Genomic DNA, 27,653 nt, shown 5'->3' with positions numbered 1-27,653 from the left:
TACAGGTGACAGTCTCGAAATATAATTGTTAGTGAAATTACAGCATGAGCAGATGGTGCTCAGCCCACAAAGTTTTGTACTTATTTTTGTTGTCTTTTAAGAAATTGGCAATGAAAATGGCTCAGCAAGAGCTATTCTGTCTCGAGTTGATCATTTTAATAAGGCTGAAAGGTATTATTTTAAATACTGTGCTTTAGAAAAAAAAATACAGTATTTTTAATGAAATCAAATATAGTCTTTTTCATATTCAAGCATTTTTGCCACAGTTTGGGAATTAAACTTTGCTTTGATTTTAACCTGCAGTAAAACATTATCTTTTTAAGCATTAATAAATGAATGAAGGACCAAAGCATAGCATCCCATTTTGTTTCTCAGTTCCTGCCTTTATGGTTTTGAGATCTTGAGGCATTGTCTTTCTTTTGAGTTATTTAATGAGAATTCTAGCTATGGCAGAGAAAGTATTTACCATTTTAAATTTGCTGTAGAAAATGTCTCATCTGTAATAGCATTTTGAAGCAATACCTTTAAAAAGTAACCAAGCTACCTCTTTAAAAAAGTTCCCTTTTTTCGTATTGAGGAAAGAGGTTCAAGAAAGACAGTATTAAGATAGTGGGTTCTTCAGAGAAAATTAATTGTTCTCTGCACACTTTAGTCTTGAAAAGAAGTTTTGCTACACTCTCAGTTAAATGAGACCTTGAAGTCAGCTCTTCAAGGCTTGTAATATATTTCTTTTATTGGACTGCTTCCCCTGCTCTGGTTCTGCTATTCCATCTCCCACAGTGTTATTCTAACATTTCAAAGTCTATGAGAAGCTTTAAACCGCAGCTATGAAATATGTTGCTTTTTTCTCACCTCTTCCATGTTTTCCACCCTGATTTCCCTCCTCTCTATGAAGTATGAGCCGACACCTTCAGCAGTGATAGCATGAAAACAATATCTCAGTAAACAGTAGAGATAGGTGCAGTAGGTGGGGTTTTGTTGTTTGCTTCTTGTGATGGAATATGAGATTCTAGCCATAGTAAATGTATCACCCACTTCTAATCACAAAATTCTTAGCCAAGAGCCCTCAAATCCAGAAGGATGCTGCGTGGGTTTCCTGTACCTCAGCTCTTGTTGGTGAGTGGTAAGAATCTCCTGCTGCCTTTTGGATAGCTTTTTGGAGATCTTCAGCTCCAAATTCTGATTTTTCAGTTGATGTGAGTTAGGTACTCCTATAGCATGAGATTTACCAAGTTACTAAAATGGTCTTGAGTACTCTCTGTAGAGGTGTTCCAGCCCTGGGTGGCTGAAGTAAAACTGTGAATTAGTTCCTTGGATGCATGTGTGTGATCTCAGTGAGTCTTCTGTCCCTCACTGTGTTTACTTAAATACTTGCTTATTTTTTTATTTATGTAAACAGTGAGCTTAAGCCAATAGCTAAACCAGACAGTGAGCCTAAGCCACTGGCAGTTGCTACTGCGGGAAAGCAGCTGTTCCTGACAACACTACAGGAAAGTCTGGGCTAAGAAAGGTCAAGAAATGTTAACCTGACAGTGAGGCTGTGATGCTGTTTGAGCAGGTCCAGGCATAATTTCGTCCTGCAGAGTCATCTGAAAACCATCCTCATGGGGAGTAGCTGTGCATGATGCTGGAATCAATCTGGGACAAGACTTTGATGCCAGACTGGGGGTGAATGGTTACTCTGGCAGTGGATGCTGAGACCCTTGAGTGCTCATTGACAGAGCAGTGAGTAGGTGTCCAGTGTCAAAGTCATCGCCGTTATTTTGTGCAGAGAAGCACAAAGTGGGGGAGAAATCTCTGCAAGATGCAGCGTTTCTGTCTTAGAGAGCAGGCTTACCTTTTGCATGAGTAGGCACATCAGTCACCTCTCAGGGAGTTAACAAGTTTGGTCCCATTATTATCTTCTACCAAGACTGGTGATGACGGGGGAGTTGTCAAGCTGTTGTGATAAAAGAGAGCAGACTGCCAGGATAGTTCATGCAGCTTTTAATCTCTGTGTATGCCTGAGGGGCCTTGGGAAAAGAGGATGGCAGGGAGCAGGCTGGATTAATTTTTCTGGATGAAATGTATATGTCCTGGGGGTTGGCCTACTTTAGAAATAATTAGAATTCTTTGAAATCTGTTGTCCTTGAGCACACTTCATCTGTCCTACATCCCCTTTTCTCTGATTCTCATATGCCTAGATCTTGTGGTTGAGAGATGCCTTGTGCCTCTTTGGGAGGCATTTGTTTTGATAATATTTCTCAGGGGTGCATAATTCCTAAATCAAAGCTGACTCGCATGTATGTGTGTGGTGAAATGCACACAGGGACTGCAGGTAGCCAGAGGTACCCAGTTATGATTTTGCTCTTAAGCCGAGAATAGAGAGGCTGCTCGACTTAGAGTGAGGTGTGTGAGACACTGGTTCTCAGTTCTTAACATTTATATTTACTGGAAACAATGATGTGGTTTTCTTCTTTAAAATAATCTTCAAAAAATAATCCTGTATGTTTGCATGAGGTGACAAAGGCTTGATGGATCCTTACAAGGAGCCTTGGTGGTGATCATTGATTGACTGCAGCCAGCACAAGTCCATGTTAGTGTAGTGAGATGCATTGATCTTGCTTATATGTTGGTTATTTCATGTTTTTATTCCATTCTCATCATCAGCTGAAGGATGAATACCTCATTTACTTTATTTCTTCTCTTCCTGCTCATCTTGGTTTTTTTCATCATTCATTCTTTGTGGGAATTTGGGGAATTAGTTAGGCTTATTGTCATGACCCCTTGTTCAACAGCTTAAGAATTTTCTTGCATTGCAGTAAGGTATTAAGTGACATGGATATCTGGAAGTAAGGAAGGAAGATAAATGGTCAGACTTCTCCTCCTGACTTTATAGTAGTTTGGGCAATATATCTTCCAACGGGTTTGTCACAGCATGTAACTTGCTGAGGGTTTTGTGCTAAAAATAAGTTTTCATTTTAAATTCTACAATTCATGTTGATGATTAAAGAAGACTTCACCGCCTTAAACAGCACCAAAATTTTTATTTATAGACTTGGGCAGTTAGCATTGCTGCAAAGGAGAGTCAGATTGAACAGGTTTTTGAACAGGTTTTATCTTGTATGATATTTACAAGAATTTATTCTGTGCTGATGACTTGTCAAAATACTGTTTGCAATCTAATCCCAGCAATCATAATTTTTCAAGAATGGCTTCACAGCTGTTAATTTCTAAGAAACAGACGGAACTTTTATCTACAATTTGGTTTATCTAGCAACCATAATGTACTACTTAATGTTACCAAAGGCATAATGTTGCAAGCAGAATTCATTATAATTTTAGGTTGATGCTTTAAGAATATATTTTATTAGCTTAACAAAATAGTCTTGACTCTGATGCCTTAAAATGTTCACTGATGAGAATGCTTTTGCATGTCAGAAATAATTGTTTGGGCTTTTTCCTTGTTCTGCTCTCCAAGCTGGGATTTCTTTATTACAGAGCATCGTTTTTTAAATATATTTTCTAAAATGCATGGGCATTTATTTTAAAGCCAAGTATTACTGATGAGGAAGTTAAGATTTCTGATATTCTGTTAAGTCACTTTGGCTTTACATGTGGAAACTTTTCAGCAGTGTATATTTAGTAAATCTATTCATAGCCTAACACCAAACCCCAACAACTTTCCTGCAGGAAGTCCATTTTCTGCCCTACATGCATTTATTAATTCTGTCACGCCTTAATGTTCCTTAACAGATTTTATACTGTACAGTCTATAGCACTCAAAGAAACTTTAAACTACATGAAAAAGACCAGTTTTGGCAACTCAAATATTTTGTAACTGGTGCTGATTTTATCCCAGTGCGTGTTAACCGCCATGATGTTCCTTTACCTTAATGTGTTTGCTTTTAAACTTTTGGGTTCTTAATTTATTTCGTCTTCAGACTGAAGACATGCCAGCACTAGACAGGCACATTCCCTAATACCCTTTCTTATCTAGTTGCAGTGGCATAAAAGATTGGATACAAGAGTGAGAAAGTACATGGAAGGGAGTTCTGCCTGACGTTTGGGTGCACTTTCTAAGGAAAGGGTAGCTTTGGACACCCAGAAATATGTGTTCAAATCATCATGCTGTGGAAAGTCATCAGTTCTATATATATTTTAATGAAAACTCTATTGAGACTCAGAGCTTTCCTGAAATACGAGAAGTGCCCTCTCCTAGTGGAGGGCAACCGCTGGTTGTTCACGTCTTCCCTGTCCTCTACAAAGATAAGAACATGCAGGTCTCTCCTTAGTTCTGTAGTAAGAAAGAAAATAATCCTTTGTTTTTAGATTTGGTTTGAAAGAAGAAAGAGGAATTCAGATAGCTAAGAATATTAAACAGGAACATACTTTGTTGTGTAGAGTCTAACAGTGTTTCTGCATTACCATTAATACCACAGGAATCCCTGGGAGAGCAGTCATGGGTTCCTGGGGAAGATGAACAGCACCTCTCACCCAGACTACTCAAAATGATCTATTTTACTGTTGTGGGCTTCTCCTAGTTGGATTATTTCCACTTGGATAATTTCTGATACAGGACCTGGGTGTGGTGGCTCAGTAAACCACACAACTGGGCAAGTCTGCTTTTTTATTTTTCTGATGCTCTTATTTCACCATGAGTATCTGACCCTAAATGTATTAGGGACATAAGTGTGCTGCCTTTCGTGCTGCTGCTTTCTCAGCACAGAAAGTCAGTCTCCTCCAAAAGAGAAGAAATGTTCAAGGAGAAAGAACTCGGTGAGGAAGGTTTGTTGGTGTTTGTTTTGTTCACAAGAACCATGGAATGGTTTGGATTGGAAGGGACTTTAAAAATCACCTGGTACCAACCTCCCTGCATGGAAAAGGACACCTTCCACAGGACCAGTTTGCTCAAAACCCTGTCCAGCCCAGCCTTCAACTCTTCCAGGGATGGGGCATCCACAGCCTCTCTGGGCAGTTAGCATTGCCTCACCAGCCTTGCACTAAAGAATAAATTCCCTATATCTAATTTAAACTGACCCTTGCTCATGCAGCTGTAGCTGTCTCTGGGGAGTTCTTGATGCAGCTCAGCATGTGGGTGTAAAGGTGCTCACATTGGCACGCAGACAGGACAAAAATGCATGATGTAGAAGTAAAATGCAAAAATGTATCCATCCCACTCCATAACATCAGCCTCAAATATCCAGTCCCATCAGATAGGGGTTTGAATCCAAAACAAATTAGCAAAAAACAAAAATTGAAAGGCAGCTCATCTGCAGCATCTAAAAAATACAGTTTTCATAAATCTTCTGCAAGAACTAGGTGCATCTTGTAATTCATATTTCTGCCGTTCCACAGTTCTCATTGCAGCAGAGATGGAAAACATCCCCTTCAGGTTTTGCCGTATATCTGCAGTGATGGGAAGATAAACATCCCTGTAATGCATCAGTGTTGACATTCAGAAGCCTTCCAAACTTTGCTTTTTAAATTGAATGGGAAAGTTAGCTTTGAGCCTCTTCACTCTGTAGGAAGGTTGAGCAATCGATTTTTTTTTTCCTTTGCCACATCTCACATGAATCTGACATCTTTTACAAATCTGCAGTTGCCATACTGTCAGGAATTATAGAACTGGAAGTGCTATACTAAACAAAAGGAAAACATGTTCTTTCCAGGTAAAACTCTATGTCTGGAGCAATAGCTAATGCATAGAGTTATGCTGTTCATGTTTCGTTGAAATTATTAAAAATTGGAAGCTGCCTGGTAGCTTATTTTTACACTGTTATTTTATTAATTGAAGTGAATTGAAAAGCAAAAAGTTCCAGATTTTGGTGGAATTTTTGCATTCTTTGTTTGTTTGTTTTGCTTTATTTATATAATTTACTGGGAATGTTTAGTGCTATAGTGAATCAATCTGAATTTTTTTCTATCTTAATTTACAATATTTGTCCAAGTCTATATCAGATGATAAAGCAATGTACTGAGAAAATATTGATTTGGATGACTTGCATATGACAGTTTCAAACAGAGCAAATACCTCTTATGTTGTGCTGTTGTCATTTGTGTGTAAGAACTTCTTAAAAGAAAGCGCACCATCCCAAAAGGTGAATGATTATTGGCAGCAATAATATTAGTTGACGAGCATGGGAATGTAGGTCTCTTACAGAAGAAGCTCTTTTATATTGCTTTTCCTTACCATTTGCAATATAAGTTTTGGGGGTATTGAACAGTAGCAAAACACAGTGGATTTGTGTGTGTGTGTGTGTGTTTTGATTAGAGTATCATCCTTGTGGATTTTGGCTTCATTTGCTGATTCTGTTTTGATGTACAGCACACAATTCTGTACTGTTTACTGTCCTGTCCTGGTACATTTGCCAGTTCATCCTTCTGTGGTGTTTGATGCCTGATGGATGTAGCTTCTCTCTTACACTGGAGATTGAAATAGTGACAATTTTCTTCTTTTGCAGTTCTTCCTCCTGGGAGGCACTGTCTCACTCCCCAGTCACACTAAAGTATAAACTGCCTTACTGACTCTTCTTTTTCCTGCTCAGGCCACATTTTGCTGTGTTAAAGACAACAGACTCTCTTTCCCAGGGACTGCAGAGGGCTTTTGTATTGAGTTTTTTGACAGGCTTTAACAAAATTGTCTTTGTTAGAAGTTAAAGTGCAAGGCTAGCACGTAAAGGTCTTGATTCAGTGAACTGTGTTCCCATTTAAACACCCATTTAATGGACTGGATAGATCATAAGTAGACTTTGTAATGTCTCTTCTGTGTTAGATGCAGTATGTGAAGGGCACAGTTTTCACAAAGGCAGTTATTAGCAGCCCCATTTGAAAGGCACAAGTAGAGCACACGCCTGGGGCTTTTGGAAGTCACTCCAAATGGAAACAGCATTACTGGGGTGATTATACCCTGAGGAAAGGCTCACTGTCGTTTTGAGATCAATTTCTAGCCAATGTTCCATTCTCAATATTTACATGGAGAGTCTGAATTGCCAGAACTTCAGATTTCATAACAAAAGTGTTAACAAGAAGTGAACATTTGTTGAAAAGATTGCGTTGCTTCAGAGAAATGCCTGTTGCTGTGCTGGTTGGATGGTGAGAGGATCCTGCAGACAGAGGCACCCTGCTGAGAAAACTGACTTCCATTTCTTCTGAGCAAGAAGGAACCCCGTGTGTCTTTTTTGGTGTGTGTTGTACACCCATTAATTTGAACAGTGGAATGCTGTAGTCCCATTGCTAAAGAGTCAGTGCGGATGGGAGAATGCTGTTCACTTGCACCTTCCCCAGATGTGTGGTCAGAAATGCCAGCTGTAGTGTACCTGAGCTGGAAATGCAAAGGTCATGTTAAAAGTCTCTTCAGGATCTGCCAGATATAAGGGATGTTCAGGGATGGAAGTTAATCCTTGGTGGGATGTCAGTTCCCAGCATTGACTTGGAGAGTAATGTTTGGATCATTAGTCTCATACAGTTTCAAGTTTATATTGTGGCACCACCATGGATCTGCACTAACAAAGTAAAGGTCAGGGCAGTCCATCCCTTGAAGTTCAGGTGCAGTGTATCTGCCTCTCTCATTGCTCCCATGGTCCCAAAGTGCCCACAGTGGCTTCTGTGCTCCAAATAAAAGATCCTGCTTGGCAAGGGCAGAGAAATGTGCAAAGCTGGAGGCACAGTGGAGAACAGGCTGGTTTAGTGGAGCCCATTTAAGGAAGTTTGTGGATTGTATCATAGCATTCTTGTGGGCTATCCAAAAGATGCAGATACCCCAGCTGTGCTAACACATTATGTGCCTTCTAAAGCAGAGCTATAAGATAGATTTTTATGTTCATCACGTTTACCTCACAGCAAAACAAACAATATTACTAGCTGTGTCACAGAAAGAGTAGTCCATTTACCAAGATTGATTTATCTGTTCAATAAATTGGTTTTTATTAGTTTAATGTTGCTACAGTGTTTTGTTTTTTTTTTCCTTTTTGTGCTTCAAATGTATGTACTGTGTTGATTTTTTGGGCTTTTTAAAGTATTTGGTGCAGATAAGAACTTATCTTACCTCAGTGGCTCAGTAGACTGTAACTAATTTATTGGCAAATACACACACATTCTCCAATGTAGGAAAGACCAGGAATGAAGGGCCAAGGAAAAATGGAGATCAAATCACAGAGAAGACAATTGATCACAAGTTATTTCCCTTCTCTTGTCTAGTCAAGCAGTACACAAGGTAATTACATAAATACTCTGAATTTTTGAAATCTTTTAGGAGTTAGATGAAACTTGCAGAAGCAGGTTTTAGACTGTAGGTATAATTTGCATACAATGCAGTTTTTGGCTTCAGCTGGCTGTTCCATTGAAGAAGTTTTCAAAGTGGTAGAGTTGATCAAATTCTAAAAAAGCAATTAAAAAAAATAAAAGACAGAAATAGGCTGTGGTAAAGCTTGAGAATGGTGACAATATTTCAAGGTAAATGAAAATGTAATCATGCGATTTCCTCCTTAATAGCAAGAAATATGAAATGAGATTGACGTATCTGTCTTTAAAAATTGAGGCAGACAAGATATAGCACAGAAAACTGCATCCCTTGATCAAGTGTGTCCATTAGTGACGGATTTATTGTATTGTAAATGTCATTTTCCTGCTGAATTATATAAAAGAAATGCATGATTTTTAAATATCCATCTGTCCCAGATGATTGAGAGACAAGAATGAAGTTCCCCTGCAGGCTTAAACAGTGCAGTGTTCATAGCCAATGCCTAGAGAGCCAGAAGAGCTGGCCTCAGACACTTAGAACATGATAGCTTTTGTCTCTTTCTGAGGCTTTTTCTGAAAAATAATAGAAGTTGGATTTTATCTGTAGTAACGTTATGGAATATATATTGTAACTCCTTTAAGTCAAAGTGAATGTTTGTTGTGGTTTAAACCCATCAGCAGCCAAGCCCCACCCAGCCGCTTGCCCACGCCCTCGCCAGTGGGATCAGGGAGAGAATGGGGTCAGTAAAAGTGAGAAAACTCACAGGCTGAGATACAGTTTAATATGGAAAGCAAAAGCCACGCACACAAGCAAAGCAAAAAGGAATGAATTCTCTGCTTCCCATGGACAGGCAGGTGTACAGCCATCTCAGGGAGAGCAGGGCTCCATCATGGGTAACAGTGACTTGGGGAGACAAGCACCACCACTCCAAATGTTCCTGCCCTTCCTCCTCCTTCCCTCCACTTTACACACTGAACATGATGCCACATGGGCTGGAATGTCCCTGTGTGGTCAGTTTGGGTCACCTGTCCTGGCTGTGTCTCCTCCCAGCCTCCCCTGCACCCCCATCTCCTCCCCAGCCTGGCAGAACCAGAACCAGAAAAGGCCTTGGCTCTGTGCAACCCCTGCTCAGCAATAACAAAAACATCTCCCCAATATCAGCCCTGTCCTCAGCACAAATCCAAAACACAGCCCCACACCAGCCACTGGGAAGAAAATTAATTCTACCCCAGCCAAAACCAGCAGAGCTTGCTTGTCTGCTTATCTCTACAGCTAAAAACTGAATTACTTAAATTTTGATCATTTCAGTCCAAAAGAAACAGTTTTATCTATTTATTTCTTCAATTTATAGAGCACATTCCTAAAATGGGTTGGTCCTGGTAAAATTAAAAGCCTTGCTCCTTCCTAGTCTACTATTTAATAGTGCTACACAGGAAAAGGAGAATAATTTTTCCTTTTTGGAAAGAAATGAAGCTGGACAGAGGACACCTTAGCAGTTCTTAAAAATTCCTAACGTCCACATGAATAAACATGAGTTCTATTTTTAAGATCTTATTGATACGTATGCATAAAAATGAACGATATTCCTAGAGTGAAACAGAATTGGGAAAGAACAATGGCTCAACTAGAAAAGGTCACAAGCTTCATTTAGTGTTGAAATGTAGTGATGAGAACAAATCTTGTATTGAAGCTCTTGAGTGATGCTGTGTTTTAAGCCTTTTCCCCTTGGAGGGCACAGCTTCCCGGGGAAAAAAGGATGAAAGAGGTTTTTTTGGCATGGGAAGGAGATGTTTGTTACTGAACTATTGTTTGTTTGGTTTTGGCATGGGAAGGAGATGTTTGCTGCTGAACTATTAAGGGCTGTGGAATAAAGTTCTTAGCAATTGTAGCAAAGCACTGAGTATAAGTGTAGTACTGGCTGTTGGGCATGGAAGACAAAGGTGGTGCAGCTGAAGATCACAGAGTGCAGGAGTGAGGTGAGAAATTATCAGAGAAAATGTCTGAGTGGTAGAGGTGTTAATGTTCTGGATTGTGGCAGTATTGCAGCAAACTGTTTTGTTCTCATGTCTACTTTCTCTCTTTTTCTTACATTTGATTGCAAAGACTACAGGAATTGTTTCCCAAGCACTTGACAGTGTATACATGTGGCAGCAGTAGAATAATGCTATAGAAAGAGCTAGACTACATGGCTCAACATATATTACATTGCTAAGACATCAATACAACACTATTTTCAAGTATTTGGGCTATTTTTTCTCTTAATTTTTATTACAGTTGCGTATCTACATTACTAAAAAATGTCTTATTCTACTAGCCTCTCCTTACAAAGAGCAGTAAAAAAATTCAATGCATTTTTTTAATGAAGAGGGTAAGAAATACTCCATGAGTCATGAAGACCCGAAATCCAGAGTCCCTTTTACATCTTACAGTCAGCTCAACATAGAGATGATGTCTAATGCAATTGTCCATTTTGTTCTTAAGATTCGTAATTTTTCCAGTTAAGCATTCATAAAATCCCTCTAAAAAAGGAAAGTTGTGGAAAGTTGTCTAATTATGGTATGTTTCCCTTTTTTTTTTCTTGCATCATAGCCAGAAAGGTGTTAGTTATTCAAAGTATTGTAAAGCAATTTGCTACAGCTCAGGTATGCTTCTCATGAAACATTGTTTTCAAAATCTGATTGTATTGCTCCAAGCCACATAGCCCTGTGCAAATGTGGTACTCCTAATCACTTGGAGGAGGGAGACAGGATAAAAACATCCTGCATTTTGTGCCATCATTTCTGCAGTCCATTTTTCTGAAGAGACTTCCTGATATTTATCTTTTGCCTGGAAGAAAGAGTTGGAAAAATTTCTTGCATTCACCTTCTGCCCTTCTCAAATAGGGTAAGTAATGGCATCATCTTCATCAAAACATTGTAAACAAAACTGGAAATTTGAGAGAAATTAAAAGGAGAACAGAAGGTGGCATTTGAGCTAAGTACACAGCAGTAAATGTTTACAGAAATGAGCAATGATGATGTTGATTAAAGCCACCAGAATTCTGAATATTTGGAGATTTCCCATAGCCTTCATCTGTTTAAACATTGTTCTGGAGTTGGCTGTGTCCCTTCTAGAAGCCAGTTTCATGCACTTTTTTTTTTTTTTTAGAAATGCATTGTTCACCTGCTGCTTTACTCCTCGTGTGGTACCTACAGCAGCTGGCACATCAGCTTCAGGAGCATGTCACCTTGCTGATCCTCTGTTGGAGTCCAGGACATCCCCTTGGATGACCTGGGACCTGGGAAAGGGAATTTGAGCCCTGGACAGGGGGGTGTGGAACCAGTCCAGAGGGGTTGGAAACCTTGGCACAGAGTCCAGGAAGACATGGAGTTTGATCTCAGCCCATGGGAGAAACTTCCAGCATTAGGAGAGGAATTGCAAATCACCAGGAAGTGAAAATAGTAGTTTAGCACAGTAGAACATACAAAATTCAGTAGTTTTAGGATTCTTAGAATAGAGGTAAATGGGGGACAAGATGGTGGAATTTGGGTGGTACCTCGTGTCCCTCTCCTTCTTCCTCGTCCTCCATCTTCTGGGGTGGTGATGAAATAAGATAGTTAGAGTGGATTGGGTCAAAGCAGAAGTGACCCTCTTAGTGTAAGCACTAGGCATTGGTGTGAAATAGTAAATATCCTATACGTAATTATCTGTATAAATGTAAGGTGACGTCCCATCGGGGGGCAGTCACCTCGTGTCCCAGCCGCTGTCCGGACCTCGGCTGGGAGCGGAGAAAAACTTTGTGATATCAAATAATAAACAACTCGAGAAACCAGAAAGCAAGGCCTTGAGGACTCCGCTTCTTTGTACCAACGCGACTCGGGACTTTTAGAGGGCCAAGGACTTTAAACAACTTGAATCTCGGGTGAGAAAACCAACCCAAGAATCCTCCTGTGCAGCAAGGCACCCTCCAGTTTGAGAAATTGAAAAAGAATTAATTATTTTCATTACGTTTTTTAAGTGAAAAAAGGGCAGATGTGTGTAGATGCAACTAGACATCTCCTAAGATTGATGTGGAGAGTGACTTCAAGAAGAGAAGGAAAACTGGAATTGATTGGGTCCTTGGTGTCTCTGCTCTCAAGACTAGAGAAGAAACTAGATTAGATTGGTCTTGGAAAGATGGGTCAGGGTCTGATGGGCTTTGCTTACCTGGAACAGATTTTCTCCCTGGTGCTGCAGTAGAAGAACTCTGTGTACCCCAGGGCTTGGTGCTCTCCTTCTCTTTGGCCTCTTCATGGGACTTGGCTGTTATCATAACAGCATTCTGAACAACTAAAATACAATGAAATGTCAAATGGCTGGATTTAGCCTGACATTAGTCAACTGGCATAAAAATTACTTTGTTTTTCCTTAATTTGTGTGAAGTCTCATCTGTGGTACAGTAACCCATATGGTGTATTTGAGGGTAAATATAACAAACAGGTGCTTTTTTGTTGGCTTGGAGCTCTGAGTCACTGCAGTCTCTGTTTAAGAATGAGTTCATGTGGATGATACTCTACAGAATTTGTAGTTGAAATACCATGCTAAATACATGCTAATGACAATGTAGGCTGCAGTATGTAGAAACATATGTACCTGTTGGGCAGAGGAAGAAGAAAGAAGGTTATGGAGATTTGAAAAGCTGTTGGTGGCAGACTGTTCTACAGTTGCTGGGTCAGCTGGTGGTTTATTAGATCAGTCTTAAGTACTTAACCTAAACTGACTTACCTTGTGTGATGTTCAGTATTTGTCTTTCCTCAGTTTGTGTTAGAAGAGAGCCAGGATCAGTGCAGACAGGTCTCTTGTGGTCTCCGGTTCCTTGGGGAGCAGACATATTGCACTTGGATGCAACAAAGAAAGCCAGTTAATTAGCAAGTAGCAAAAACACACCTGAAAAGAGGCAGTGTGTAGGGAGATACTTGATTTTATGCTTCTTTATCTTCTGTCCTAGTTGAATAAGGCTACGTTGGATGGGGCTTTGAGCAGCCTGGTCTAGTAGAAGGTGCCTATGGCAGAGGGGTTGGAACTGAGAGATCTTTAAGGTTCCTTCCAACCCAAGCCATTCTCTATTTCTATGATTACTTCAGCTTTCTTCTATTGAAAATGTTGATTGGTCTAGTTGTAATAAACTTGTAATAAAATCTTGCTATTCTGAGTTTAAAGTTTTTATGTCATCTTTAGTGTGCTATCTGTAAGGAGAGGATTTAAGAGGCTTTGGATGATACTTCTGTATTATCAAGGGTCCACTAACAACTTTTCTGTTATTCTGCAGCAAGCAGCTGCAGATACAGTTTTGTGTTCTTTTTATTGCACAGGTTACTAGTGCCAACATGTTTTCATTTCTAGAACATGGGAGAGACTAAAATACATCCCCTTAGGTAATGCAGCAGCTTCATTTATGATTCAGTTTAATAATATTTCTGTTACTCGGAAGTGATTGTAATCTTAATGATAAGAAACTATTTTGCTTGCTTCAAAACTAGCCCTAAGTTACAAAATCAAGGAGAGATTTCTTTGCTATCAGTTTATTCAGGTATTTATCTGAGACTTTCTATTTTAGATCTCATTAATTACTACCCAGATTACATGGTACTCTCCAGAGCCACAAGGAGAGGTACATTGAGAGGTGAAAACAGAGTAGGTTTAGATCAGATATTAGGGAAAAAAATCTTTCCTGTGAAGGTGGTGAGACACTGGAACAGGTTGTCCAGGGAGGTTGTGGACACCTCATCCCTGGAAGTATTCAAGGCTAGGCTGGATGTAGTTTCAGGCAATCTAGTCTAGTGGAAAGCCCCCCTGCCCATGGAAGGGGGGTTGGAACTAGGTGGTCTTCAAGGTCCTCTTTCAACCTAAACCATTCTATGAGTCTGTGATTGCTTGTGGTTAACTCCGCAAAGTTCTTGGACATAAGTGGGGGCTTTGAGTGAAATGGATCTCTGTCAAGGCTTCTTTAACACACTGTGACTGCTGAACTACAAATGGGCCGAGGGCTAGTGTGACAGGGCCAGGAATGGCAGGATGGGATGTGTAAAAGCTGAGTGAGAGTTGCATCTCAAGCAATGAGGAAGGAGATTGGTAGGTTTAAGAGCTGGTTCAATATTCCCCAAGCACTGAGTGCTAGTGAAAATGAGGACATTAAGACTGTTACTTTTACAGTAATTTGTTCTGAAGCACTCGGTGGCTTTATTTTTACTTGCTTTCAGTCAGGCAGAGTCTAATTGTGAAACCGCTTGTTGCACAGGAATTTGAGGAGTACTGCACCTCTCCTAAGGAGGCATCATGTAAAATAGGTAAGGTACAAGCCATGTTCTATCTGTCATTTTTTGTACTCTTAAATCTCCCTGAAGGTGAAAGAGTGGAGTTTGCAAGTTTTGGGCTTTTTAAAATTAAGTTTAAAAAAGAAAAAAAGAAAAAATAAAAACCAACCCACAACATTTTATTTGCCATTCCTCAGGTAAAGGTGGGAGTACAAAACACGTCGGTATAAAAGTACTGCCCAACACTCATTTCTCCAGAGCTGCTTGTGGCCCTTGCACCTCATTTATACTTCAGTGTTATGCATTTTTTAGTGAGTAGAACATTTATAGATACACGTATCTATAAACACGTATAGACACGTGTTTGTATATATATATATACACATAAATAGGCATATAGTGTAGTGCTTCTTTGTTTAAATCTTCAAAATTCTTTTTAGTTGTTTGGACTTTGTGATTCATAAGTGGCTTCTGACCAAGCTTTCTGCTGAAGACTCAAAAAAATAATAGATGTGGGATTTGTTTTGTAGGATTAGATTATTTGCCCTTTGGAGATGCCATCACAGCAATGTGTTTGTGTTTAGTCATGGTAGTCCTGTGTACCAAAATTTATTCCAAGATCGTAGATATGAATTGGTCTTGTTTAAGTTTTTTCTGTTTCCCATAGGATATTTAAGAGGGCAGAAATCTACTATGGAGAGGCAGCACTTACTGTGTAATGGACTTTGGTGTTGTCAGTATATGTCCAAACTGAGGGCAACTGTGAACAAAAGAATATAACTTACAGATTTATATTTTCCTGAAACTGCTGGTGACAAACACCATCAGCAGCATGGTTTCTCACTTCTCACTTGGGTTGCACAAAGCCTGCAGTGGAGGGATTTAGTAATCTGTTAGTTTTACAAGCATGCATTTCTAAACATCAAAAGTTTTCTCTAACTTAGTGTCAAATTGTATTTATCTCTGTGTTTCTGCAGTTCTCAGAAATGATCTGTTCTAATTTTCCACAAGTTTTAAAAGTCACTGTAGGAGCTACTGAGCATATAAGTGTGCATTCCATCAGCTTTGGAGTGCTTCTGAAATACCCTGAGAGGAGTCACAGCAGGACAGAGGCTGTTTTGCCCAGGCACTGTGACAGCAAATGGCCCTTTCAGGCCAAATGGCTTGAATGTCATTGCTCATCTCTGACGAAAGAACTCTCATGGTCCAAGTCCAGCCTTAATCTGAGTCAACAGGGTCATCTTGTGACAAAATCCTTTGGTGGAAGGTTTAGCAAAATATGATTTAGAAGCAGTGCTGCATTTGGAGCTTAAAACAGACTTTTTTTGTGCAAGAGGTTGTAGTGATTGAAAAGGCTTTTTTTTTTTTAAGTGATAGCAGAAATGCTGTAGATCTTTATCCTTGTTTAAGAAGCTGGGTGTTTTTCCATTTATGTGTGCTTTAGGTCTGCAGCTGGTCCTGCAGTAGATATAATTTCTAATTGCTCAAATGGAGGCTACCATGGCGAGGGTGGGAGGTATGAAGCTTTATGGGATGGAACCCTTTGAGACTCAGACAGCTGTGTTGAGGGAGTCATTGCTTATTTTATTTATTCTGAAGTTCTCAAATGAAAATTCTGAAGCAAATCCATTTTTCTAAAATCAGGGGTTTTTTCAGACATTATTTCATAGAGGGTTTTAGGGAGTTGTCAGTCTTGAACTAGTTACTGAAGAAAAGCAGATTATGTAACTTTGACTTTGGCAGTTTTATTGCCAGCTACAACTCCAGCCCTCCTACCAGATACTGATCTTGCAGCCTTATTAAGACCTCTCATGGTCTTTCCTTTTACTTTATGTAATTTATAGGCATGTTTTCAAAGGGAAACAGTTATATTTTCTATACCTTCGACTGCATTCCTGTCTTCTGCAATAAGGGACTTGATTTTTGAAGTAAAATGACAATGAAAAAACTCCTTTTATTTATTTCCAAGTCAGGCAGTGACTGTATTTATATCACGTCACTGTTTCAGAAACACCCATTGCAGTTGCTCATACATATTTCCTTAAGAAGTGAAAAAAACATTCAAAAAATAGAGAAGCGTGCACCAAACTGGATCTAAAAAGCTGGCAGGAAATCTTAGATCCAACCCTATGGGAAAAAAAATGATCTGTGGGAAAAACTTAACTGTTGTTGTATGACTACTTTTACCTGAGCCAAACTTGTATTTGGTGAGGGACGCTGATTAAAAATTCTTTCAGATTTTTGATATGTCATTAATTTTTTTTTCTTTTAAAAGGAGGTGTGGGTCATAATTCAGAAAGGAGAGAGGAAGCTCTAGAAGTTCCTAAGGCATTGTGGTTTATATGATGACTGAAGTAGTTCTTCGATTGTGGTTTGACTTTGCTTTTTTTTCCAGACAGTATTTGGAAAATCTTTGTCTCATTTATCTGTGGAGAAATGACCATGCACTTAAACACTTTTAGTTCCTCTTCTATTTTGTTTTTAACATCCATAAAATGCTGAGATTAAGTTGATTTTCTTTGTAACATCCCATTTGATTGCTGTGTTTTATATTTGTGTCCAGGGGTAGGGAGAAAGGAGTGAGCAGCTGTGTCATGCTGAGCTGTTTACAGGGGTTAACCCACAACAAATGCTTTCCATCTTATTTGTCCTCTGTGCACAGATATTGGAGGAATGGAGTCAATGAGTGTTCTGTGTCTTTGTTTATAACTTCCTTGTTTTAGGAAATATTTTTCCAGGGCAGCAAATATGGAATATATTTAATGTGTAGAAGGGAACTACTGATAAATACATTATAATGCAAATTGTGCATAACAGTTTTAAGGAGGCTAAATGTAATAAAGGATAAGTCATAATAAAGGATAGTTCTGATGGCAGCAAAAGAAGCAAATTTCTTTCAGAAGGGTGATGCTTCAGTCAAAGAATTGGCAAAGTGGAAGCTCATAACTGTTTTATAGGTAATAGAAGTGGAATGAAAGGTTATTTAATTCCACACGAAGCAGGGGAATAAGAAATTCCTGTCTGATTGAGACTGATGATCCAGGGTGGTGACTGAGCATGGCAAGACTACTTTCTATGCTCCTTCCCTTTGAACTCCTCCAGCATCTACAGCTGTTTAATTCAAATTTTCAGAAGGTTTCTCCCAGCCCTTTTACAGTCCCCCTATGATCCTGTCATCCATCACAGTAAACAGTGGGTTTCCATTGGGTTTATCCATGACTTGCATGATTTTTTTAACTTCAGTTTAAAAAATACCCCTCAGCCATCACATCTCGAAACTGCAGGGTCTTGGAGATGAAAGATGAGTGGCCTTTCTGGTCTTTCATCTCAAAATACCTTTCTACTTTCTCCTTGGTTTTGGTTACCCTCCTCTGCACTTTCTCTGACTCCTTTTGAGATATGGAGACCAGAACTAAATATTACTGAATATATGAATGCATCAGATTTTCTGTAGTCAAAATGATGCTCTCTTTAAGCATCCTTCCTGATGATGCTGAGTGTTTTGCTGGCTTTTATAGCTGCCTCCGCACTCAGAGCAGGAATTAGATGTGAGCTGAGAGCTCAGCAGTGTTCTGACAGTCTAGTGGCAAGTCCTTCCTTTTGATTTCCAGGGTAAGTGTGAGAGGATGCTCTCTTCAAAAGTCCTCTCAGGGCTTTATTTAGATCCATGACAGCCTTCGACTTTTTTGCAAAATATGCCTTTTCACAAGCCCTTAAACTTCCCTTTTCTGACACTGACTTTTGAGTTCCTGAAAAAATGATGATGGAAAAACAGAATAATGTAACACTTCTGCATGTTGTATGTCCTCCCTGTTTTAAACTATAACAGAGAACTCAGAAAGTTTCTTTAATAAACTCCTTATTTTGACTTAGAGCCAGTCTGACTTCCATTGTTGCCACGTTAACCTAGAAATATTATATACTGTATTTTTCCTAGTTTCAGAAGGTATTTTATGCTGAATGATGTGAGGAAAATAGTGTCATGTAGTAGGAAGTATTTTGCGGTTTAATTGAACACGGACATGAGTCAGCATTGTACCCTTGTTGCAGTAAAGGCAGAGTGCATAATGGGTCGATGCCCTAGAGGGAGCTTAGCTGTCTGGAACTCTGTGTGATTTCTCCTCCCACATTGCCCCAGCTCAGGAGAGATGCTCACAGATCCAGCAAAGACCTGCTAGGGAGGCTGGGTTTGGCTGGGAAAAAATCAGGTAGGGAATCTAATTGCATATTTTCACTCTAAAAAGTGAAGTTGCAAAGCAAATTGAAATAAAATCTTCTGAGTGCAGACTCAAAGGACAAGGTGCAATATGAGAAACTTTTACTGAGGTATGAGAGGAAAAGCCTTCACTGGGTCAAGCAACTGGAACAGGTTGTCCTGGACAAGCCTGAGAAACCCCATCTCACTGTGAACCTGCCTTCAGCAGGTTTGAATCAGTGACATCCTCCTGATCTCCAAATTTTGTTTGATTCTGAGACATTGCTAAAGTGTGTGTTGTTTCCTGCAGATTTCTGAATGATCTAACATTTGTCCTGCTTACAAATAAACAATTTTAGCAGGAAATCTGAACCTTCAGCAACATTTCCCTGTCATACTCCTGGACAATAGTATTGGAAAAAGTTGTGACTGTGTGTTTTGGAGTGCTTTCTTGGCTGGTGCTGTTTTATTCTGGAGACTTCACACTCAGACACTTTGAAGCCTTTCTGTCTCGTGTCTTCCAAAATCACCCACCCTTGTTCTAACCCCACCAACCTCACTGATCACTGAAAATGCTGAGCAGTTTTCAAAATGCCAGCCTTTCTTCCCAGTGAGAACTTCAGATCTCTTGGTGTGGAGAGAGGGAGGAGTGTGGTAAAACTGCATTCAAACTACATTCAGGTGAACATGTCCTACATGGGTACTTGGTCTTCGGGCATTCAGTCATTTCCAGGACCAGCTCACCAAGGTAAGTGTGGACAACAGCTGGTGGTGTTCTCCAGCAGTCAGTAGCTTTATTAAAACTGTTCATTGAGCCCCTCAACAGAGACATCTTCATACTTGCTCAACATATATTTAGTACCAACTCCTAGTGCATTAGGCTACTGGATGTAAATAAATAAAGGATCATCAATTGATATGGTCTGCTGTTTCTCTGTGTGTGTATACAGGATGACAAAGAAGCCAACAGACCCTTGCCAAACAAAGGAGACCACGGACTGGGAAATGAGAAGTTCAAACCTGTGGTACCTTGGCCTCATGTTGAAGGTGTGGAAGTGGACTTGGAATCCATTCGAAGGAAAAATAAGGCCAAAAATGAACTAAATCATCATGGTGTTGATAACAAGCAGCAAAACATCATCCAGAGGCAGTATCTCACATTTAAACCTCAGACATTTGCCTACCCAGATCCTGTGTTACGACCTGGAGTCCTTGGTAATTTTGAACCCAAAGAGCCTGAGCCTCATGGAGTTGTTGGTGGCCCTGGAGAGGAGGCAAAGCCATATGTTTTAGGACCAGATTACAAAGAATCCGTTCAAGCCAGCATTAAAGAGTTTGGGTTCAATATGGTGGCAAGTGATATGATCTCACTAGATCGGAGCGTTAATGATTTACGTCAAGAAGAGTAAGCAAAAATTTTGTTTTCTTTTAGTTCTGTTTTTATGGGATTCACTTATTTGCTTTCCATATATCTGAACTGATGCTTAAAATATTATTTATTAGGCCACTTAAGGCTTCTTGCACTGAAGACATTAGTACTGTACTGTATCACGTTTCCATATATTCTTCTTAATGCTGTTGCAGTGATTCCTTCCATGAATACTTAAGCTGTAGTGATTTATCTCTGAGGTAACCTGTTTTAGTGTCTAATTGCATGTATTTGGATGTTCCATGTCTAGCCATAGTCTTTTGTCATATCTTTTCTTAATCCATAACTTCTTAAGATTTGTCTTCAAGGAGGGATTATCTTTATTAGACATTCCTATGCTAATTAGTTTATTCAGTTTTGATTTACCCTGATGCCTTTAAAATGGAGCATAAATAGAAAACAGAAACAAAGAAATACTGTTCTTTTTAAATACCACTGCCTAATTACCTGCAGTAACGCAAGTATGGATCTGCCATAGTGATAGTTGGAATAGTCTTCCAACAGTTTCTCACAACATTTGCCCTAAAGAAGAAAGCAATCTTGGAAAAAACATTTATTTACTTGCTGAAATGGTGTCTAGTTTGTTGGGGGAAAATTCTGGAAAGTCACTAACATTTGCTCAAGAATTACTAACAGGTTTACACAGTCTATTTGGACTTTTGATATATGTTGAAGCTGATTTTGCTCTCAGTTAACCTGCATTTGATATAATCTTCCTTGTTAGATATCAGCTAGGAACACGTTTCTGAACAGAGTGATTTAATGGTAGGGTATTTTTTAGTCTGTTTTTTGGCTGGGGTTTTGTGGGCAGTGTGTGAAGTTAGTTATGATGTTAAGTATTTGCAGTTTTCACTTCCCCCTCATCCCCAGCAATGGAGCTGTGCTGATCCCTGGACTGGGTGCCAGTCTCTGGGCTGTAGGATTCCAGCTGTGGCAAATGATCATTGACAGGTTACTGGGGCTCTGCTCTGGGCTTTATGGTGGGTGTTTTCTTCATTTTGCAAGGCAGAAGAGAACTGGCCAGGTGTGGGTCTGACTCATACCCATGCAGGTGCAGCTGCTGAATTTGCTGTGTGTTGTGCATTCATTGAAAGCAAATGAAGCCCATGGAGTGCAGCATTACACTTCCTTGGTGCTGTGTTCCTCAGGTAACTTACTGAAGGTTTCCACTTGCTGGCAGTCAGAGGAGAGGACTGTGCGTGCAAGGAAGTGCCAGCTGTCCTGGGGATTCCCTTTGTTTTTCTTTCTTTGCTGTGCTCAGAAGTTAGTCCTGTGTACTGAAGAGATTTTTCCGAAAGGGAAGAAATGTTCTGGATAACCTGTGTACATATTTTCTTTTTAGGGGGTTATTCCCTAGACACTGCTGCTTCTGCTGAAGCATTTCTTCACTCTGTAAGGACAGCAAAGCAGAGGTGGCAACATGTCACATACAGGTGGGACTGGGCTGCTCTGCCCGAGGGAGTTGCCCTGTCTCTGGCAGCAGAACTCAAGTAGTCCCTCCCCTTCATTTTTGCTCCAGGTGAAGGGCATCAGAGAGCTCTCAAATGGTATCTCTCAAATAGTTCCACACCTGTAGCTTCCTGAAGTATTTTTGGCATAATCTCAGAATTTGTTTTTTGTTCTCAAGGACATAAATAAATAAATATTCCCAAAAATTATTAAATACTTTGAGGAAGAGGAGGGGCAGCCATGAAAAGATTAATTTTAGAAACTGTTTCCTTCAAGTACAGCTGGCAGATAAGCCTTTGTGGAAGTCAAAGCCAGCAGCTCAAATCAAAGTTAGGTTTTAGTATTTATTGATTTAATGTTCTAAGCAAGCAAACAGCATGAAAAAACAATGTGAACAAAAGGTATCTTTCAGACAACATTATATCCCTTACTTTATGTGTTGAATACTTGGGATGCTTGCAATTGCCTAAGTAGGTTAAAGGTTTATAGCTTGTGCATGTCTCCTGGGACCAGAAGAGAGGGGAAGCAGTGTGAGATTGGCTGATATTGCTATATGTTTTCAGGCTCCCACATGCTCCTTTTCCTGCTCACTCCCCAATACCAGAGAGAAATGCAGCAAAAGGTAGCGGATACCTGATAGATGCACCTTTTCCTCCCACTGATCTCTTTAAAAAGACATTGTGGCCAGTAAGGCTACTCAACATTCACTTTAATCCTACCAAAGTGCAATATAGTAATTTTTTTGTTAATAGTATCTTGGCATTGCTAATTGAGGAAGATCTTTCTGGTGAAGTCTGAATTATTCGTTCCTAGAAAGGTAGACCTCCCTTCAGCTCTCTCTTTCTTCAAGCATCAGAATTTTGAAGTGTTACCCTGTGCAGTGAGGTTTGTTCAGTGAAGTTTGCCAAATGCTTTCCCAGGCTGTGCTAGCAAGAGTGAAATAGTGCTGCAAGAACTGTCTCTCTCAGCTTAAAAGCCATGTAGCCTCAGGGCTTGTCCCTGCTGGAGGGAGGAGAGGAAAGAAATGCCAGTAAAGGAAGATTCAATTCTGCTATGTTTGGATTTGATGTCGTAGTCTGACATGTTGCCAGGATGATTTGCCAGCTGCCTTCATTGATTCAGTAGGAACTTTGCTGGTGATTCTGGGCAGTCTCAGCTGCTGTAAAAAGCCTGAATTCTTGCTGTATCCTGTAGAGAGGAATGACACTGGATGGTGTGTTGAAGTTTTTTGTCAGGTACATCAGAATATTTCCATTTTACCAGTACCACAAGCTTATGGATTTTAACCAATGTATTTCAGTGTTAGTGCCCAGCACTTGTGTTGACTTGCAACAAGTCGTAAGTTTGATTTTAAAAAATCAAGAACATAAGGGGATATGTAGAGTCAGTGTACAAAATTTAGAAGATGGCTCATCTCACTGCAGTCTTTCAGCACTCTGCAAGAGGACCAGCAGGAACATAAACTGGATTATGGTAGAGAAATACCTGTTTTCCACCTTATTTCTGGCAGCAAAGAAGTAGAGCAGGCTTAGCAGGCCCTGCCTAAACCTCTGTACAGTAGCTGGAAGAATTTTTTTTTTTCTTTAAACTGGGTGATTTTTACCTTTTTTGTATCTATTTTTATCATTCTGATAGGTGGCAGCCCCTTAAGAGCAGTCATCTGTATTGGATTTTACATATTATCTCTGCTTCCTAGCAGACTTGCAATAAAATTAATTAGCTTTTGGGAAGAAGGATATTAATTTAATTGCTCCCTGAATTCTATTTTTTTATATTCAGGAGTCAGCACAGAGGTAGAGCTGAAGTGAAAATAGAGTGATACATTTTCTGGATTATTTTGGATCCAAGATAAATACACCATGCCAAGGAAATAAAAAAGGGACCTAGGTTTTAGGTGAATGCTGTTGGGTAACAAGGTGTGTCCTCTCCAAAAAAACCCAGGAGATAAATGTGGAGAATTGGTTCTAGGAATAACAAGAATTGAGTTGTTTAATCAGTGTAATGATCTACTTGCCCAGAGTACTTTAAAATAAAATTTAATTTTAAAAAATGTATCTATACTGGGTCTGACCACAGATTGTTTCTCTTGACAACTTTAGCTCTGACCAAAAACATATGCTGGTGAGAAAATATACAAGAATGGATAAGCATCATTCCTGGCAACCAGTGCACTGGGGCACTGGAGCCAAAAATTAAAACAGGGTTGTCATGCTTCAGAGAACTCTTTCTGTGCACAGACTTGTCTTTTGAATGCATTTATAGTCTTGAAATTAATGACATCCTGAGTCAGTGACTGCAGAATGTGGTGCTTGTTTTAACCTCTTTGCCCAGCTACAGATACTGTTATGTGCCTCTGTGACTCTGCTGCCCTGTGATACAGGAATATCAGAGATAGCTTCATGAAGTTGCTATATTAATGTCTCATGTCCATCCTTATTGTTCCTGCTATTTCATTTCCCTTTTCATTAACTCTGAGCTACAATTCTGCAAGACCTATCCACATTTGACTCCTGAGATTTTCTTAACTTTTTTTTTTTCCCCCTGTGGTAATTTAAGGTTTAGGATCTGTCACTGAGAATATGCCCTGAGTGGTCTAACACTCCATATATAATCATTTGCACTTGCACTGAGCTCTCCTGCTGGCCCCTTTCCTTGGTAGTGTTCTTGAATTATTCTGCAGCTGTTTATAGTAATTTTAATTGCAACTACCAAGAACTTTCCTATTGTTCAAGAATGACCTGGAAGAGGAGGTGGATTGCTTAGCTCCCAGTAGGGTCATTTATGCTGCTAAAGTCACAAACTTGCTTGCAATTTGGAATGAATAGACTTTAGCAGTTATTAACCTAAGGCATCTGCCATACTTTAATGGAGAACTGTGCCTGTAAAGAAAGCAGAGCACCTCATCAAATGCTTTGGAAATTCAGTGAGTGTATTAATAGCCTCACTCATGTCCACATAATTTTTGATCTCTTCAAAAGATGATAGTATTTTTCTGTGGCATGGCTTTTTTTTCCACGAAAGCTACATCTATGGTTTACTAATTTTGTTATTTATTACTATCATCTATTCAACACAGAAGTCAGACTTAGTGGTCTGCAATTCTTTAGAACCCCAGAGGCTTTTGATAAAAATTGGTGTTGTGCATTCCTATGTTTGTTTGATAAGGCTGGAGTCAGCAGTACATGACAATAGTTTGTCAATTCATGTTCCATTGTTTAGAAAATACTGGGTTTATTTTAAAAAAAAAGGCAATTAGGCTATTCATGGCAGAAAATTCCAGTAGAGGCTATCATGCAGATTATCTGAAGTCAGGACTGTTTAGTAAGAAGTATCACTATGTACTTGCCCTTTTTTTTTATTCTCTTCTCAGGGTATCTGGGGTTGGGCACTGCTAAGAGTTCAACAGAAATACTCAATTTAGTTTCCTGCTTCTCAAGTAGTCTCTTTTCATTTTGATCGTGTATCAGCCCAACAGACTTTCTGGCAGGCATCCTATTTGTGGTGTTTGAAAAAAATATTTCAATTGCAGCTTTCATACTTCAGGAAGCTATTCTCAACCTCGGCTTTTGGGGGTTTGGGTGTTTTTCTTTTTACTCTGTCTTTTTACATGCACTTAGCTTGAATTAATGCTCATTTCTATTTGCCTTGTTTGGACACCGCCCTGTGCATTTAAAGAATGTATGTCTTACTGCTAACAGCATCTGGTTTTTAATCATGCTGTCTTTCCCTTCTTCACAGTTCCCCTTTTCGAAAGGTGTCTCCTCCCTGTGTCTTCTGTCCTGTCAGAGGCTCTGATTCTTCCATACATGTCACCATTCTTCCATACACAGGTGCTCTCTGAGTCTTCCTTGGACATCCAGCACTTTTGTGTGCTTCTACTGATGGCTTCCCCTTGTCCTTGTGCTAAACAATCCCTGCCACATTGCAACTCTAGTAAACTGACTCTGATTTATTCTAGCAGAAGGCAGTCCTTTGTGGACTAAAGTTAACAAAAGTTAATCAGTTCCAAATGAATTCAAAGTCACATTTTCCTGGATCCTGCTTCTTGAAGATGGGCAAGAATTTTAGTCAGTCCTCAGGAACCACTGTCCAACGCCAGGACCTTGTAAATATGGTAGAGCATGATGTCACAATGACATCACAAACTTCTTCAGTGCCCTCTGGTGCCATCCATCAGTCCCATGGACCCGTGCTGTGTGACATGTCCAGGGAAGTGGTCTCTGATTCCCCTCTGGGGTGGATATTCTTTCTCTTCTGCAGGCTGCCCCTAGACTCAGGGGCTTGGGAGGTGTGACAACAAACCTTGCAAGTAAACAGTCAAGGCAATCAGATGTTCAGTGTCTAGGTCCTTTATGTGCCCTTTGACACAAAATTTCATCTCTTTTATCGGTAAACTCATGTTTTCTTTAGTCTTTCTTTAGCCTACAAGCTCTTCTTGTTGCCCTTTCCATCTTATGGATTTCAACTCTACAAAGCTTTGCCTTTAATGCTCTCTTCATTGGCTCAGGCAGTATTTCTGTACTCCTTCTAGGCAGCCAGTCAATGCCTCTACCTTCCCTAGTTTATCTTCTGGAGTTCTTGGTGCAGCCAGGTGGGTTTTCTGCCATGCCTCTTTGACTTGCTGCATGTGGGAATGGTGGGCTCCTGTGTTTTGGGGAGGTTATTTTCAAAGGTGCCATTCCTAGGCCCTTTTTGACAAAGTTGTAGCACCCCAAATCATTACCTTCTTATGGCAGATAAAAGGAGGCATAGAAATAATGCATGGAAGAGTCAACAAGGGAGAGAAATCTGCCTGATGCACAAAACCATTGATGACCACAGATGTAGAGCTCTGAGAAGAGGCTGTTAAGTGTATTGCTGGTTACACAAGACCAAAGCAGTGCAAGATGTTCCAAGGAATTCAGTATTTCTAAAAATTCAGTATTCAGTATTTCTAAAAAGTGCTTATCTATGATGCATTAGTTGGAGTAACCTCTTCTTATACTTTTAGCTCAAAAGCACTAAGAATCAACATAGGTTTTCCTTTTTGACATCCACTTTCACAGTAGAACACTCCAGTCCACACCTGTCATTTTCATTCCTGTATTTTGCTGGGTTTGAGACATGCTTATTGCACTTTTGAAGTCAAGAGGCATTTTCTTACAGTATATTTTAAGTGATGCCCTGTGAAACTCCCTGTTTCTCCTGTTAACAAACTTGCACTAGTGTAGAGCCCTCAAGCCAAGGATGTTCCTAGTGCTGATCAGATTTCATGCCAGGGTAATTAACTGTGTTGGCTGAAAGAAAGGATTAGAGCTCAACATGCTTTGCTCAAGTTTGATATGCTGTTGTTATCCAACCCATGGAAGACTTGCTTACAAATTATTCTTACTGACCCAGAAGGTTTTAGTCTTATGACTTTATTTAAGCTAGATTTTTTTTTGACAGCTTCTTTTGACAAGCATTGAAGGAATTTTATCCGGAGTAGTTTGACTGGGAGAGGAAACATCATTAATGTTTATGGCATGAGACAAATTAATCTCTTGCTGGATTTTTTTTTTTTCAGTATGACAATAAATAGCTGCTGCCTGTTCATCAGAGTGAGCCAGAATTTCAGCTGCATCACCCACACACATCTGTCAGTATGATTGCTGCAGAATAAATATTTTTAAGTGTTTTTTCCTTCTGTGGATTATCCAGTTTGAGTTTTCCTTTATAAGGACATTATTGCTGTTACAGGGCAGAGCCCCTGGGCCATACAAATTTGTACTTGAATAATTGGATTTGTTGCCACGGGTCACCTTTGACTTCAAACAGAACAAAGGGCAATGAGCTTTTGTTGAAAAACCTGAAAAGGTGACTCTTCCTTGCTTGAGTACAATGCTGTGTGCATATAGAAATGTGTTTTTGGACAACTGTTTTTGCAGCTCATTTATAGAACAAAAGGGAATGAGAATTGGCTTGTTTTTAAAAATTGCATGTGTAGTTTTAAGGGGTGTATATTTTTCAAGTATTTTTAGTATAAAAAAGGGAGGCAATTCTTGCTAAATATAGATTTCTGACCTCACTAAGAATATATACATGCAGAACTGTGCAATAGTAAGGTGG

General features: G+C 39.6%; 1 protein-coding gene across 3 annotated transcripts in view; it reads left to right on the top strand.

The window, feature by feature from the left end:
• Window positions 1–27,653, top strand: part of GALNT7 (polypeptide N-acetylgalactosaminyltransferase 7) — a 69,083-nt gene that overhangs the window by 9,629 nt on the left and 31,801 nt on the right. For all 3 annotated transcript variants that reach the window (XM_083860884.1, XM_083860885.1, XM_083860886.1), the window contains exon 2: window positions 19,639–20,093. In XM_083860884.1, coding sequence (XP_083717010.1) covers window positions 19,639–20,093 — 455 coding nt within the window. The remainder of the gene's footprint in view (window positions 1–19,638; window positions 20,094–27,653) is intronic.

This window comes from Zosterops lateralis (assembly GCF_965231275.1).
Source record: "Zosterops lateralis genome assembly, chromosome: 5".
Taxonomy (NCBI): domain Eukaryota; kingdom Metazoa; phylum Chordata; class Aves; order Passeriformes; family Zosteropidae; genus Zosterops; species Zosterops lateralis.
Note: the sequence above shows the minus strand (reverse complement) of the source record. Positions and strands in the feature narration are given on the sequence as shown.